This window comes from Procambarus clarkii, chromosome 81, assembly GCF_040958095.1.
Source record: "Procambarus clarkii isolate CNS0578487 chromosome 81, FALCON_Pclarkii_2.0, whole genome shotgun sequence".
Classification (NCBI taxonomy): Eukaryota; Metazoa; Arthropoda; class Malacostraca; order Decapoda; family Cambaridae; genus Procambarus; species Procambarus clarkii.
The window spans coordinates 16,874,999-16,892,488 of record NC_091230.1 but is presented as its reverse complement, the minus strand read 5'-3'; the positions used below and the strand labels follow the sequence as shown (position 1 = coordinate 16,892,488).

Genomic DNA, 17,490 nt, shown 5'->3' with positions numbered 1-17,490 from the left:
CAGTATTAAACATTATCATGTTCCCTATTTTACCTTCTGCTTTGTTTTGTGCATTGTTGAGTGTTGTAATTATTGTAATGTTATAATGTAAATAATGTAATGTTATAATGTAAATAATGTAATGTTATAATGTAAATAATGTAATGTTATAATGTAATGTTATAATGTAAATAATGTAATGTTATAATGAAAATAACGTAATGTGATGCGGTGTGCGTCAGAGCGTGAGGGTGTACATGGACAAGACGTGTCACGACGGCCAACGAGAGGAACACCGCCGCAAGAACCGCTACAAGAACAACCTGCCGTGTGAGTTGCTCTTATATAGGCCTACCTGTTACCCCATGTGTTGCTGTTAGGCCTACCTGTTACCCCATGTATGTTGGTGTTAGGCCTAGTTGTTACCCCGTGTGAGTTGCTGTTAAATAGGCCTACCTGTCATTCCATGTGTGTTGGTGTTAGGTCTAGCTGTTGTGTCCTGCGAGTTTCTGTTATATAGACCTAGCTGTTACGCCAAGTGTGTTGGTGTTAAGTCTAGCTGTTACCCCGTGTGAGTTGCTGTTAGAAAGGCCTACCTGTTACCTCGCGTAAGTGCACCTGTGATGAGTCACTATATGGTACAGGTGTAAGAGAATAATAAGTATACATTACAGATGACGACACCCGTGTGAGACTGCCACCGCTCCCAGACCAACCTCACAGTGACTACATCAACGCCAGCTACATCCAGGTGAGGGGGGAGGGATGGGAGGGGGGGCGTTTACAAATACACCGTCATTCCATAATCCAAGAACTGAATGCTTCGCTGATAAGTTTTCCATTCCCTAGCCATTTTGTTGAATGGATTAACACTTCTATCTAATCAACTATTTTGATTTCTTCTTTCAAGAACCGTCTAGATATTTAGTTTGAATTCGCGCTTTTCTCTTTATACATGTCTATGCACTGTTGAGTGGATAGCTTTGACTTTCAAAAATGTACAATATATTCACTTTGTTCACCTACATGCGCCCCAAGGATTTCATCTCTGCCACTATGTCTTCCAAGACAACACACACTTACACAAGAGCTTCCCAAGTGACACCCTATATTCCTACCGCCTCCTCCAGGGCCACACAAATAAACAAGATCCCAACGGATTTCAGTACTGACCAACAATTTTCTGTTTCTCCTCAAGGCATTCACAGGAGTCTAAGACTTCAATACTGATGCAGAATTTCCCTATATTATCCTCCAAGTCTGTACAAATGTCCAAGGACCTGTACACTGACGTTGTGTCCTAATCTCCTTTAGGGTCACACCAAACCTGATGCGTTCATCGCCTCACAAGGACCGAAGGACTTCAACGCTGACACCATTGGGGACTTCTGGAGGATGATCTGGCACACTCACTGCCCCATCATCATCATGGTCGCCAACCTCGAGGAGAACGGCAAGGTGAGGAGTGAGTACGTGGTGCCCTAAAGGAACCTCTGGTATATAGGGGGTTACTGGCGTGGTAGGTGGTGCCTTGGAGGAACCCTCAGAGTTACAGTGAAGAAGTCGCTTATTAAACTGAATGGTAGAACCTCGCCAGGTCCATCCTTTAACCTATATCAATTAATTGTTGTTGTGCGAATTATCTGGAGTCACAAAGAGGCTATACGGTAAATCCCATTCTGATTTGGTGTGACCAGGGCGTTTGTTTTCGTATAAGCAAGCCACTAGTAACCTGCACTGTAAAGTGTCTTGATCAAAACGTCAGTATGTGCTACACAGAGCACAATCTATAAGAGACGAAGGTAGAACATCTCCCCACATAAGTTTTTCTTACTAAAACTTCATTTTTTCTAATAACATTTACAGTGCTTAAGACTAACTAGCTTGTCCTCAATATAATTGTCGCATTTCGTTTACTACAGTTTCAGTGGAATATTTAATGATCGAATTGTTTCGCTTATAATTTGCTTCTAACCTAACCTGAACAAACGTACTGTGATATATCCTAGCCAGAGTTTATCTTTAACTAAACCTAACTCATTCAGAAGAGAGGCCAGCTGGGGTAACGAGCATGAAACTGGTAATTGCTGGTTTTGTTGACATCGCTGGAGAACTGACCATCTCAAAGTGCAAACTACAAAGTATTCCGAAGTGCCATGTCAATAGTAGTTAGATAGTCATCTGGATAATAAACTTCTTAATCTGTAGACTCTGGATATGTTGGATAGAAGACCATAGAATGATTGAAAAAAAAAATAGACCAACTAATTTATAAAAAAGGATTATCAGCGCCTACTTCATACTGTTTTGGAATATTATGACGTAGAATAATTTAGCCAGAAATACAAGAGCAGAGTAGTGAATTTATCCTGAATTCAATTAGCCTAGCATCCCTTACGTCTGTATCCTAAACGTCGAATGTTACTACTGTAACTAACATGTCTGGAATTCATAATTTAGGTAAAGATTCATTACCCAGGCAATTCCTGAAATACAACTGAGAAAGTTGTGTATTTAATGATGTAGATGTGTGTTCTGATATGGTTTGCTGTTCAACAGTGTGAAGAACAGTTAAACTACGATGGTGTTATGAATATATCGTGATGAAACTACGAGTATATCATGATGGTGTTACGAGTATATCATGATGGAGTTACAAGTATATCACGATGGAGTTACAAGTATACCATGATGGAGTTACAAGTATACCATGATGGAGTTACAAGTATACCATGGTGTTACAAGTATATCATGATGGAGTTACGAGTATACCATAATGGAGTTACGAGTATACCATGATGGAGTTACGAGTATACCACGATGGAGTTAAGTATACCTCGCAGAATCATTTGGAGCTCATCATTATTTCGTACGAAATTATTAATCTTGGGCGTTCATCAGCTACCGCAATACTACAAACAATATTAAATCTTCAAACACACTAAGCATTCCTATGCTCTCTACATCTTCAAAACCTTTAATAACTCAAGACTTGAAAATCTTAAGGAAATAATGTTATAAAATTCACAGCCATAGTACAAACAGAACGTTTTTTTTAGGTCACTGTTTTTACCTAAAGTAAACTCAACCGCATGAACAAAAAAAAAGTGAACCAAAAAACATTACTTTTAGTTACAAATTAAGATTTTCAAACAGCTCGTTAAAGACATGATAGTAATTTTCAGAGAAAACACAGTTATGGTCCAATCTACAGGATGGTTGAAGGATGACAAAAAATACAGATTATGAGCTTTTTTTCGGGGGGGGGGGGGGAAGCCCCAGTTCAAGTATTACAAGACCATTCTTGAAGACTGATGCATATGTCGCAAGTCCCTAAGACACCGAACCATGTAAGTGGCAGTAGAAGAGTAAGAGAAGCAACATTGCAGAGGAAGGCGTATTACATAGGCTTACCTGTCAGATAAATTGATAAGACGAACAGCTTTCCTCTTGAATTTTGGTAGAGGGAGAAGCTATCCCAGATATAAGAGCAGTATACTAGACAAGCGCGAATCATCTGTATATAACCCAGAAGCGAATTTTTTTCTTTAGGCTAGAAGTGGACAGCATTTTGGAAGCACCCTTGGCAATCGCTAAGATAGGAGTTTTAGAAATAGAGTTCCTAATCGACGGCAGTTTCCTTACTTATTAATTGACAAAACTATTTATTTAAAAAAATCAAGATAATACTTTCTGTGACTGGTTCACTTTACAAACCAAAATTCCCGGTCAGTGTGGCAGTCGAGCAGTGCAAAGGATCAGCACCCTATGTTATGGCCAAAAGATCCAAAGGGAGCAGATGAAATATAATTATATGATGAGCTATCAGTTGAAAGGGAAATATGATGGATTGTGAAAGTGTAGTAGGTCTGGGATACGTGTGGGTTGATGAATATAATGGTCAATACTTCTCCCTCAGTATCTGTTGTCTCATGAAGCCAAATCTTATTGCGAAGTGACGTCTCTCAGAACGATTGTTACAGAATTAGAACAATAAGAACAATTAAAAACAATTAAAAAATACCAAGTTGAAAGAAGCCTATTGAAAATGACGAATGCCTCTATAGGTTTCATGCTAAATGTCCTCTACAGCACATCTGCTCTTGACAAGTGGCTTGGGCTCTTAGTATCACAGTCAGCACTGTTAACTATTTAAAGCTACATGATAAGAGGTGTCTTTGATGTCCCAATAAGGATCAGTTTCAATAAAAATGTAGTTTGTGGAAAACTACATTTACTAATCAACATAACAGGAGAGCCACGCTACCGTTGTCTGCTGTGACCGACCGACAACTCCTAAACGACTCGTTTCTAGTTCAACTTCAAGTATGTTTATTGAGACCAGAAAATACATCTCAAAGGGATAGAGTAGCTTAGGCTATTTCTACCCCTCCCCTCCAACGACTCGTCTCTATGGCAAATAACCTCCCGCAGTGAAATTCGGGGTATCGTAATTTCGACAAAGACAATATTACTCGAAATAAGATCACACGATGGTTACAAAACACTCTATATAATACTCACCAGTGCCGGCAGCTGGAAGACTGAAGTCTGAAACTTACCTGATGTGTTGCCGGAGGTTGTCTGTGTGTTGGTCACCTCACACAGGTGACTAGTTGTGTCAGCTGTGTACTGTAGTCACCTCATACACAGCTGACTGGGAGTCATGTCAGCTGTGTGCTGCGGTCACCTCACTCTTCACTTTGTATACATTAATAAGTCTAGGTTACAGGACTCGTCCAATTAAAACAAATTTTCAACACTTAGTAATAATTCCTGTTGGTGCCCAACACGACAGTCTTCCCATTTTAATAATTCAAAGTTTTCGTTTACCACTCGCAAATTTTTATCCAATTCGTTCACATTATCTTTCTACTTAATCACTTATGTTGTTATACACAATCACTTGTATGTATACATAAAGATTAGCGTGAGGTTGTTCGGTATTTAGCGTGAGTGAGGTGTTGCCTGGGCGGGTGGCAAGACGGTACTGGCGTCCCTCCTCACCCTTCCTGCCTCCCCTGTTTTCAAGCTTTAAATACCAGTTTGCTTTTTTTTTTTTTTTTTTTTGAGATATATACAAGAGTTGTTACATTCTTGTACAGCCACTAGTACGCGTAGCGTTCCGGGCAGGTCCCTGGAATACGATCCCCTGCCGCGAAGAATCGTTTTTTCATCCAAGTACACATTTTACTGTTGCGTTAAACAGAGGCTACAGTTAAGGAATTGCGCCCAGTAAATCCTCCCCGGCCAGGATACGAACCCATGACATAGCGCTCGCGGAACGCCAGGCGAGTGTCTTACCACTACACCACGGAGACTGCCTAACAATGCTTTGCTTAACAATGCTTTACGATCATCCACAGTTTAGTGTATCGTAATTAATATTTATCTTACGTGAAAGGTTGTGGTTACTGATGTTTGTTACCGTCTGATATTGCATGTATAGGATACGCCTGGCTTAGTGGGCGAGAAGCTCTCCCTTGAGTGAAGACACTACTCATCGCCATATTTGAAATCTCAAAGCCTAGGCTCTCCCTCCGAAATTCACGTTTACAAAAATTTCACAGCAAATATACATCTTATTTCTCTCTATTTTGAGCTAAGAGTTACCTTGGACCGTCTGACATGTTTATATGAGTATATGCATGCCTCTTGAAACAAGGAAGAGGGTGTTCCTTGTATTATCATGTTTAGATGGTACTTATAGTAACAAAGTCGACCATCGTACATATATTGACATAATGGAGAATTAGAAAGTAGAATTTGGTAGTATTGAATTGAAGAAACCGGAAAAGGTTTTGTATTTTTGTCGCCATTAAAATCTAACCTAACCACCCAAGGCCTAATTCACGTTATCTGAAGCCTAATATAGTATAAAAAATATGTTCTATATTAGGCTAAGGAATATTTATGTTAATTTTTATTTTTATTTTTATTTTTTCAGGACGCTATGAAGTGAAAAGTACTAAATTCTACTATCTAATTGTCCATTACGTTAATACATGAACGATAGTCCACAGTTACAAACTATCTAAACAGGAGGGCGGGTTGCTTCAGCTGAACTGTTTCCGGTGCTCAAGACACTGTTCAAATCACTCAGAGGTAACACTTGAGCTCTGGAGTGCCAACAGGTTATTTACCTGGGTAGTGGGGGCCTTATGAGCCCCACTTGAGCTCTCAAGGTGCTCACTCCTGGGTCATGTTAGATCCAAGCGTACCATTTGATCCTCTGTGGAATTACTGAGTCATGGAAGTGTCAACTAAATATAATCCGAGGCCTTTCAACTAAGCAGTTTGGGTATGTAATTTATTGAGCTATTGTTATACCAAGAGACCACCCTCCCCCCATGGTACAAGCGGATTCTCAGGTGTACTAACACCTGGTGTTATCGTCTGAACACATTCAGAGCCTTATGAACCTCAAAGGTGATGAATGAGCTTCTTGGGTATCAGCTCAACCTATGGTGTGCTAGATAAACTCCTGGAGTGCCAAATAACCTCTGGAATTCCACTTAAGCCACGGGGAAACAGTGGGATCTGTTAATCAGGGATGCTACTTAAGGTGTGTGTGTGTGTGGGGGGGGGGGGGGGGGGTAGTAAGGTAGGTGATACTTTGCGCTTACATGGAATCCATGTGCTCACCTAGTTGTGCTTGCGGGAGGCTGAACTTTGGCTCTTTGGTCCCGCCTCTCAACTGTCAGCAGAAAGTATGTGGTGCCGTCTGAGTCAAAGGGATGCCTGTTGAGCTCCTGGGATACACAGTGAGCCTCGGGGATACTGGCCAAGTCCCTGGGGTGCACTGTGATGCTCCGTAGTCCCAGCTGACCCATTACGGTTCGCAAGCAACAACAGGTGCACCGTCTAACACCCCGAGTGCTACAGTGTGTCCCTGCGGTACTACGGTGTTTTCCATATTCAAGAATACAATCTGATGGTTTATCATCACAATAATAATATAATAATATCTTATTTATAGGAAATATTCCAAAGAGTCTGATAACAATCTTTAAGCAGCAGATGTTCGTACATGTGCACACAGTATATAGTCACTGATCACTTGCAGGTGAAGGTGGCACAGTACTGGCCGGACGAGGGTCAGCCTCTGGTCAAAGACGGTATAGAGGTTAAAATGGTCTCCACAGAGGTCCAGGTAAGCTGCACATGTCTTTATATTCATGCAGGGTTACATGCTTTGTTTGACACTCCCCGGATAGGCTTCTATTTTGTTGGGTTTTCGTATTATTTTGTCTCTCCCTACTCTCTCTCTCCCTTCCCCAGGTTCATTTTCAGGCTCTACTCTTCTATACATCTTAATTATTCCCCCTCCTTCGTTACTCATTCTCTCCCTCATAATTAACTTCTCACAATATATTCATGTGCACATGAGACTCATTTAGATATTTCACGTGATAATTCCCGAAGCATGACAAGTCTCAAGGAGTGGCAGTAAGGCAACAACATTTTCACTGAGCATCAACATTTTTCACCCGATGTAATTGATTTAAAATTCCTATCGACAGCTGGACTTCGTCATAAGGAAGATGGAAGTTAGGAAGATGGACGAAGTGAGAGAGGTGAGTTGTAGAGGCACTTCAAAACCACTGTTGTAGAGGCAGCAGGAATACCAGTGCTGTAGAGGCAGCCTATTTAAACTTCAGCTATTCTGACCTTATTTGCCTATATCTCATGGATAACGTAGTATACAAAATGTTATACAATATTGTGTACTAATTCCGTGTGTATGTGCGGGCGTGCAGGTGAAGCAGTACCAGTACACAGCCTGGCCCGACCATGGTGTGCCACAGAACCCCTACGGTCTGGCACAGATGATCAAGCACATTACCAAGGAGCCCGCTACTGGCCCCTTCACCGTTCACTGTAGGTATGTTCCCGTCACCGTCCACTGTAGGTATGTTCCCGTCACCGTCCACTGTAGGTATGTTCCCGTCACCGTCCACTGTAATTATGCTCTGCGACACCGTTCACTGTAGGTATGATTCCTCAGCCTGTCAACATACACGGCAGGTTTTACCGTGCACAACCGGGATGACCTGTAGTCACTCACTGCTGCCGGTTAGGCCTCACTCCCACACCCACTATACCCATGTAACTTCAGACTATACGAGACACAAAAGAAACTGTTTACATAGTTTTAAGGAGGAAATAACTTACAAGCAGCAGACCGTGAAAGATAACCCTAATTATCAAGAGTAAAAATTCACTGCGTTAATTCAAAAAGAGCAAAATAGATATTTTGAAAATAATACTTTACTTGCTTCTGTGACGTAAATGTTAAATTAATTTAGCAGCTGTTAATCCTTAGATTGCAGTTCGTGTCCCTGATCGTTAACGATCACTTTCGTACATAGTACAGCTAGCGTCCGTGAGAGCTTCCACTTCTGAATGGCTGAAAATCATCCAGCTGAGGTGTGGTTGCTGCCTCCGACCAACAGAGGTCTCTGCTGGGTTTGAAAGGTTCCCAGCGAGTCAGTGCTCACACCACCACTAGGGAGAGAGCATGTTATCTGCCTCGCTCACGATGACTCCCGGCCTAAGCGTTTAAACAGGATATTATTGGCTTATTTGATATATTTGTGATTATTGATTACAATAGGTCTCCCTGAGTGAACTTGTGGAAGCAAAGGATGATATATTTAGAGAGAGAACACATGTCCGTGTCTGAGGGAGAATGAGGAGTGAGGCGGCGACGCCGGTTTTAAACCGTCGTGTTTCCTCATATTCTCAAACCCTTCATAAGACACATGCACACATATGTCATATCTAAAGAAGAAAGTTAAAGTGTTCCCGTCAGTTTGAACTGCCCATGTTTTGTATGTACCAACGTGAGAATAAATATGTTGCTTTAATATTTAGAAATTCAATAAAGCCACAATAGGACAAGTAGGAAGTGTTACGTCGTCTCGTAATGTCCGCATCTTTATTATGTATCTCTGCACAAAAATAATATTTTTAGAATTGTTATTCACTCATCATGAGGCGTCAAGGGTATTCTGGGGGTAACTCGCCCTTTCTCAGCTCACTGAGGCCAAACTGTAGCGTCTATAATTATCATTTCCAAAACTTCCTATAATTTTCTATACATGATCATAACGAAACATTTCTTTATTTTACATTTTTTTGCAAGCCATTTTTTGGGGGAATTAATTTCTGGGTTGAACCCAGAAATTAATTCTAGTGTATACCATACGACAGGTACTAATATATGGCACTATAAATTGTGCCATATATTACAGCTGGCACCTGTGTGTGTATATCACGCCACAGCTGACACCTGTGTGTGTATATCACACCACAGCTGGCCCGTGTGTGTGTATATCACACCACAGCTGGCCCCTGTGTGCGTATATCACACCACAGCTGACACCTGTGTGTGTATATCACACCACAGCTGGCCCCTGTGTGTGTGTATATGCTCCTAGTAAAGGTATACCAAGACCTGGTCCTGAGAGTTTGCTCCCCCTCACAGCGCAGGGATCGGGAGGACTGGGACGGTGCTGCTGGTGCTGGAGATGCTGGAGCAGCTCAACACCTCCCAGTACATCGACCCCCATCAGGCGCTCCTCAACCTCAGGAACGGTCGACCAAGACTGGTGGAGAACATTGTGAGTCACCTTCACCAAGTGGCCACAAGAGCTGCGGTGAAGTCACTTTCATCTTGTGTGCTTAGTGGTTGTGAGGATTCACCTTCAACTACTGAGTAGTGGTGGTGGTGATCACCTTCACTCAGAAGGTGGTGGTAAACTACTTTAGTACTGTAGTACTAAAGTAATTTGTGTTCTGGAACTTAGGTATTTGTACTATTGAACTAAAGAACTATGACACTAAGGTATTAAAGTACCGATACTCTAGTACTATGGTATTGGAACTATAAGACTGTGGTGCTAAAGTACTGATACCGTGGTGCTAAAGTACTGATACCGTGGTGCTAAAGTACTGGTACTGTGGTACTAGAGTAAGGATACTGTGGTGGTAATGCACTAAAGTACTGGACCTGTATTACAGATGCAGTACATCTTCGGTCACCAGCTGCTGCAGGAAGTGTTGTCCGGAGTGAAGACTAGCTACACCTGTGGAGAGTTCCCCAAGGTGGTGGAGGAGCTGCGTCTTCCTCAGCCTCCCTCCAACACCTCCACTATACTCCAACAGTTCCAGGTGAGTCCTGTGGTGTCCTCCACCAGCACCAGCGTCCCTCTCCCTCCCTCCAGCACCTCTGTTATACGATATCCTCCACCAGAACTATCACCCTAACACCAGAATCTCCATCTCCACTACCTCTGCAACACCTGACACACAGATAGACAACGCCTCTCACACTGTTCTGTGTCATTGTTTACAGAAGCTGAAGGCCATGCCCAAGGACTTGAGCTTCAAGTTTGCAAGTGACCCGAAGTGTTCCCACCTCAACAGGGACGCTGGCATCCTTCCAGGTAGGGTGGATTGAGTCATGTGGTGTCATGTGGGTGTCATGTGGTGTCATGTGGATGTCATGTGGGTGTCATGTGGTTGTCCTGTCCACCGGGGACAGGACAAGTTCTGACACGCAAGTTCTAAGCTATTTTTTGTGAATAAAATGATGTTTATACTGGTGTATATTATACTGCTGAGACTAACAGTGTTGTGTGGTGGGCAGCGGACAGCAGGATGGTGTTCCTCCAGAGTTTGGGCGGCGGTCTGGAGACGCAGTATGTCAACGTGGCCAGGGTCAACGGTATGGACCGCAAGGTAGGTCATGAGTTATGTATAAGAGCATGTTATACTAATGACCACGTTGTACAGGACCATGTTATAACAGTAATTATACTGTACAAGATCATATCATATTAGTTATTCTGTTGTACAGGACGCCTACATGATTGGAGAACACCCTCAGTCACACACTGTACGGGACCTGTGGCGCCTGGTGTATGAGAGACGAGTCCCTGTATGGACCCTGCTGCACACCCTGCCTCCACTCCACCCGGTATGTTGTCCACACAGCCTATAGATATTATATATTATATATTATCCCATCATTGTGTTCTCAAAACTATCTCAGCCAGTAACACTATCATTGTGTTGACAGGACTTCCCTGATGTTGTGCCCGGCGTGGAGCCGCAGACTGTTGGCAAAATGGTGATCAAGCAGACTGGGAGTCAAGTCTTCCAGAACTTTACTGAGTATTACGTGGAGATTACCGTTCCTAAGTCAGTAAGTTGACAGTACCAGTTGTAGGTTACCCAGCCACAGTAAGTTGATGCTACTGTATGTAATAAGTTTACAGCACTACGTACTAGCTTAATTATACAAATCAAATCAAATCAAAACAAATCAAACGTTTATTCAGGTAAAAGTACATACATACAAGATGAGTTACAACATAATGTTGGATTTATAGATAGAGTTAGTACATACTACGTACTAGCGTAGTACGTACATACCTGTCACTAAGTTAGCAGTACTACGTACATTTACCATGCTCCAGCCAGAAAGTTAACATTAAATAAATTTTCAAGTAAATGTATCTTACTAAGATACTGTGAACTTCGCATATGTTATGATACGTTTAGTAAGTTTTGATATAGGCTAAGTATATTTGTGCCAATAATGTTTCATGTTCTTGCTGGTGTTCAATTAATCAATAAACTCCTCGATTCTTACTTTAGCAGAGAATGTGTGATGTTACTTGACATTTTGGTGTGTGTGTTTGAGACCATTATTGCTGTTGACAGCATTCCTCAGCATGCCACAAGTGTGTGCTGTTGTTGATGAATGGTTGGCCTCACTCCGACCTCCTGCCGGCCTCCCCAGAGCCTCTCCTCACCGTCTTAGAGAGGGTAGAAGCCATTAGCCAAAGCAAGAGCTCCAGCCTGTTTACCTGCAAGTAGGTCACTTAATTTTGTGTCTCTCTAAAATGCTGCAAACACTGCCCATCTGCGGGCTATATTGAACTCTGGTTCTAAACAGACTCTATTGAACATTGGTTGTCAACAGATTGTACTAAATGTTGGTTCTGAACAAATTAATTAACATTGGTTCACAGCAGACTGTTGTGTAAAAACAAGTCCTAAATAGGATGAACGGACACATACTTAGAAGGCTGTAGGAAAACTGGTGTAGCAGACTCTATGAAAAATTGATCAATGCTTTAGTTCTATATACAACTGGGAAAAATCCTCAGGCATAATGGTCGCGCCCTTGACAAGTCACCGGATTCTTATTCTTTCTGAAGTTTTTGATAGATTAACACTAAGCTTAAGATTTACAGTCTCCGTGGTGTAGTGGTAAGACACTCGCCTGGCGTTCCGCGAGCGCTATGTCATGGGTTCGTATCCTGGCCGGGGAGGATTTACTGGGCGCAATTCCTTAACTGTAGCCTCTGTTTAACGCAACAGTAAAATGTGTACTTGGATGAAAAAACGATTCTTCGCGGCAGGGGATCGTATTCCAGGGACCATAGGATTAAGGACTTGCCCGAAACGCTACGCGTACTAGTGGCTGTACAAGAATGTAACAACTCTTGTATATATCTCAAAAAAAATATATATATATATATATTAGTGTGTATTTTAAATACACCCTAACCATAGAATCAAAGAAAACGTGTCAATTGTGGAGAATGCAAGGAAAATTCTACGCTAAACTAATGAAAATAGTTGTCATATTTCTGACTCGTAAGCCTACTAATGAAAGCTAGCTTAATGATCGTATATGTGAAGGACGAGAGCAACATTGTGATTGTGACAGTGAAAAATAGTGGTTTTCAAGAGTCACTAATTATATTCTGTAATTTGTAACTCAAGTGAAATTTGTAATTAAATGTTTTTTTGCAAAGTAAGTCAGTATGTTCTCATAGTCATGTGCTCTTGTCATTATATCCGAGGTTATACTCGACATGTCTCAAGATTCTATTCGTTCCCTAGAATTAAAAAAATCCTGATGATGCAGTGCTCTTCCATATGTGTTGACACAGATCACAAATTGTAATATTCCTCCCTGATCTTGTTCGAGTAACATTTTAAGTATTTTGTTAATATCATCTTTAGGATTCAGCGAGACGCAGTTCATGTATTCTTATTTTGTGAAAAAATGTTTGCATGATTAACACTATGACAAGAGTGGGGTGTGCAGCTGGTGCAGGATAACTAACACTGTGTGACACAGGGATGGGGTGATGGTGTCCCTGGTGCAGGATAACTAACACTGTGTGTGACACAGGGACGGGGGTAATGGTGTCCCTGGTGCAGGATAACTAACACTGTGTGTGACACAGGGACGGGGGTAATGGTGTCCCTGGTGCAGGATAACTAACACTGTGTGTGACACAGGGACGGGGGTAATGGTGTCCCTGGTGCAGGATAACTAACACTGTGTGTGACACAGGGACGGGGGTAATGGTGTCCCTGGTGCAGGATAACTAACACTGTGTGTGACACAGGGACGGGGGTAATGGTGTCCCTGGTGCAGGATAACTAACACTGAGTGTGACACAGGGACGGGGTGACGGGGTGCGGGGTGATGATGGCGCTGCTGCAGCTGGTGGCGAGGATGAAGCTGGTGCAGGAGGTTGACGTCTACCGCTCCGTCCTCAGCGTCATCTACGACAGACCTCAGTTCATCACCAGTGTCGTAAGTTCCGCTCTTCCGCCCATTTTCTCAAGACGTGTGTGAGGCAGTGAGCACTTCTCACTGATACACATTTCCTATATAAGACGGCTCGCTAAATGACTGTTATTTGTATTATGTACTAGCGAGGGTAACCTAACCTAGCGTAGCCTAATCTAGAATCTTCTCACCACAGTTTTAACAATGATGAGTGTGTACACTGACTGTATCCTCTTGTTCCCCGTGTTATGTGTCCCACAACCCTCGCGTCCTCCACACTGCTCTTTGGTGACTGATTATATATATATATATATATATATATATTTATATATATATATAAAATTATTAAACTGTCAGCTGAATTGCGAAGGCGTGTTGATGTGCTTAGGTTTGCGAAGGCTTTGTGATTAATCTCAATATTTTTTTGGAATAAAAGCACAAATGACATTTTAGTTTGTTGGTAGTTACGTAATAATTAGGAATATCAAATTCTGCATCCGTAGTACGTAAGTAATAAATAGGCAGAATGCATGATAATGCCGAGCAAGTAGTATTTTGGTTGGTGACGGGGAAGGGAATGTATTAAACATGACTATTTATTGTTTACACCCAACAGGAACAGTATGACTTCCTGCACACGGCAGCCGTCTGCTACCTCAACGCCTTCAACGTCTATGGAAACTTCAACTGATCTTCCTGCAAGTCTTCACTTTCATGTCAGTCTTCAGTCACTAAGAAACCCTCAGCTAACCTCCCAGCCTTTTCTCAACCACTACGTCTAACTCGGTTCAATACTCTACCAGCTCTCAGCTGTTGGGGATACCTCAGCTGATCACCCTACCAGCTGTCAGTCACTGTGCCGTGTGAGGAGGTACAGAAGCTATGGCCCGTGTAGTAACCTGCACCACACGGGCCCGAGGCCAGAGTCACGGACGGTGACCTTGGAAATATCAGGAAATACGTTTGACATGAAATACAAATTCCTTGACTGTAAACAGTTCAAGCCATCACGTTGTTTTACATCTGTATATTTATACGTATATATATTGTTACGGCCCTCTCGGGTCGCAACTGGGTTCTTACTCTGATGTTGTTAGAGGAAGGGTATCCGGCCCCAAGCCAGTAGTGGCTTTCAAGGGATGAGATCCGTAACGCAATTAACTTAAAGGGGAAGGGAAATAAAGGCAAAAACTTAAGATTATAATTATTACCATCACCAATAAATAAATAATGTATAAAAGATTACACGGGGGGGAGGGGTATTAACACTACACAGGGGAAGTATATACACGGTTGTCTTCTCTCGGTGCCAAGTTCTCGGTGCTCACGTGGTCTCTCGACGAATCCTTCAACAAGCTGAGTCTACCCTGGACACAGGCCAGCCAAAACACAGTCCCACTGGGGGCACCGCCGTGGAGGCCGTCAACCATAAGTCCAGCAAACTGCTGGCAGGTTCCGGATCAGCAACGCTGTTCAGGCCACTCCACGAGCGATACTAGGGTAGCGCCCTAGTCAGGAGCCTCGTGTGATACCACAAATCACTCTCCTGTCCTCAATACCCCAGTGGTCAATCGTCTCCAGCAGTCGGTCCCGGGTACGACAATCCTTCTACTGCCACTTCACTGGCAGGGTAACACCACAGTGTTCCTCCGGGAGGCGACTCACAGCTGCTGCAGCAAAGCACAAGGTATGGGGTCGGCTGCCTTGGGTAGACTGACTCAACTTCCATCACAGCAGTCCCAGGTCGACTCTGTAAGCAGACACGTCATCAATAACAGGGACACACTAAAGCACCTCACTTACAGGCTCAGACACAAACGCCCGACATATCCACTCCATAGATGGCGTTGTCGTCTGAGCACCACCTCACCAGAGGTCAGCAGCGGCGGTGTTGTGAGCTGCACAGGACTGGAAATTGTCCCTTGTGGCCGGTACACTTCGTCCTCACCAGGTGCCGTCGTCCATTGGGAGGGGGTTTCGGGAGCTGACCCACAGATGGCGCGGTCGTCAATGCTCCGTGCTCGGACGCTGGATCCGGGTCCGTAACACCCGGATCCAGCGTCCACGTAATATGCTGGAATATGTGTATATGTGGAATACATATACAAGTATATGTATTCCACGTAAGTTATGGGTAATATACATGACGAATTTGTAATAGTAGTAAGTAATACTTAGTGACTTGCAGTGTGTTTGACCTTTCTTGTATATAATGTTGTGTTTGAAGTTAACATTAGTATAACCCCAGACGCTCCAGGTAGACAGGAGAGCGTAAATCTGCTCACATACACAAGAACTCTCCAAATAATATATGTTATATAAATGTTTTTGTAGCTGACCTTTAGCTTATTAAACGCGATGGGGGTCCTGAGGTGCTGTGATCCCTGGTTCCATTCCCGGGGCAAGACAGAAGCATTTGGGCAATGTTGTCTTTCACCTAATGCTCTGTTCACCGATTAGTAAACAGGTACCTGGGAATTCTATGGATGTTGTGAGTTGTATCCTGGGGAAGGTTAGTAGATGACATATGAGGACCTTACACCTAGTTCTTCTGTTCACCCAGCAGTTATTAGTAGGCATCCATCAGTCTCAGGAGACTATGGAGTTGCGCTCTGGTTGTCGGTCTTGAGTGGCCTTTCCAGGGCGCAAAGCCATGATAGGTTGATACAGGGGAGAAGCTGTCACCCATGCAGCAGGTCCCCCTCTCTCCACGGCGCCGAAAGCCTCCAATGGAAAAGCAAAAGCCAATACGATTGGTTCCAACGCCGTGGCAGGAACTGTTAGAACGAGGTTGAAGGTAACATCGAACTGCCCTAGGGGGCTCCAGCTCCGGAGGCTACCTCGAGTTTGGTGAAAAAAGGCACAGGGACTCCAAACCCGGAGACCGCCGTGGTCGGGGCCGGAGAAGAACGACCCCAACAAGGGCAAGAACGACCCCAGCCTCCTGAAGCAGAGCCTGGGGGGCCGCACGAGCCCCAGGAGGTGGACGTCCCGGTCCAGCACCTACAGGTTCCAGACAGAGATCGTCACAGCTCTCTTTCACCCGAGGCCGGTTAATATGTACCCAAGAACTAGACGGCTGTTATTCTCGTTCAATCTAACTGGGTTCCTGTCACTAGTGTAAACCAGTTAAGTCAACTACAAGAACTGAATAATTAACCAGCAAGTATACTACAGCCCCGAGTGTAACTAGGACCACAGTATTGTGCACATGCACTGAGAAACGGGGTATACCTCTGGCAGTATATTCCTTGGATCTTGTGTACTTATAAATACAAGACTTTATGTAATACTGTTAATTTTATATTACATTTTGTTAATGTCTTCAAAATAGTTTATATAGCTTATCTAATACAGTATATTAAAATTGTATTTAATAAAATATGATATATTTCTTATTACAATTATTTTCCATCAACACGAGGCGTGTTGTGCCTCAAAACATTGATGAGGGTGACAACTGTACTCAGTTACCGCCAGAAATTACCTACAGTGACTACACCCCTTTGCGTACATGGGCCTATACCCGCTACGTATATGGGCCTACTCCCTCTACATACATGGACCTACACCCTCACCATACATGGACCTACACTGAACACTGAGGCTTACAAATCCAATTAACAGTGTCAGAGCAGAGGCTGGCCTCCAGCCTTACACTGCGACAATACTCAACACTAAACACACTTCTAATATCACTAATAACTTAAAACCACCAAGAGCAGCAGGAAGGTCCGACGTGTAAGAAATTCTGCTTACACATTTTCTTTATAAGATAAGAGGTTTTTTACAGCTTTATAATAACATAATAATTCGGGTGAACGACAGCAGGCTCTTGGCCCCATACTAGGCTTTAAATCGACCCTCTCTCACCTGTGGACCTCTCCACTCTTCCTTGAGACGTG

At 43.1% G+C, this 17,490-nt stretch overlaps 1 protein-coding gene across 8 annotated transcripts in view; it reads left to right on the top strand.

Annotated features, from left to right (window-relative positions):
* The window catches only part of LOC123773161 (receptor-type tyrosine-protein phosphatase mu), a 48,041-nt gene extending 31,062 nt beyond the window's left edge, over window positions 1–16,979 (top strand). For all 8 annotated transcript variants that reach the window (XM_069315205.1, XM_069315199.1, XM_069315200.1 and 5 more), the window contains 15 exons: window positions 222–309; window positions 654–730; window positions 1,294–1,437; window positions 7,046–7,132; window positions 7,503–7,556; window positions 7,740–7,864; window positions 9,470–9,605; window positions 10,006–10,155; window positions 10,340–10,430; window positions 10,634–10,725; window positions 10,844–10,963; window positions 11,066–11,191; window positions 11,713–11,864; window positions 13,474–13,609; window positions 14,202–16,979. In XM_069315205.1, coding sequence (XP_069171306.1) covers window positions 222–309; window positions 654–730; window positions 1,294–1,437; window positions 7,046–7,132; window positions 7,503–7,556; window positions 7,740–7,864; window positions 9,470–9,605; window positions 10,006–10,155; window positions 10,340–10,430; window positions 10,634–10,725; window positions 10,844–10,963; window positions 11,066–11,191; window positions 11,713–11,864; window positions 13,474–13,609; window positions 14,202–14,276 — 1,653 coding nt within the window. In that variant the 3' untranslated portion in view covers window positions 14,277–16,979. The remainder of the gene's footprint in view (window positions 1–221; window positions 310–653; window positions 731–1,293; window positions 1,438–7,045; window positions 7,133–7,502; window positions 7,557–7,739; window positions 7,865–9,469; window positions 9,606–10,005; window positions 10,156–10,339; window positions 10,431–10,633; window positions 10,726–10,843; window positions 10,964–11,065; window positions 11,192–11,712; window positions 11,865–13,473; window positions 13,610–14,201) is intronic.
* The last annotated feature ends 511 nt before the right edge of the window (window positions 16,980–17,490 follow it).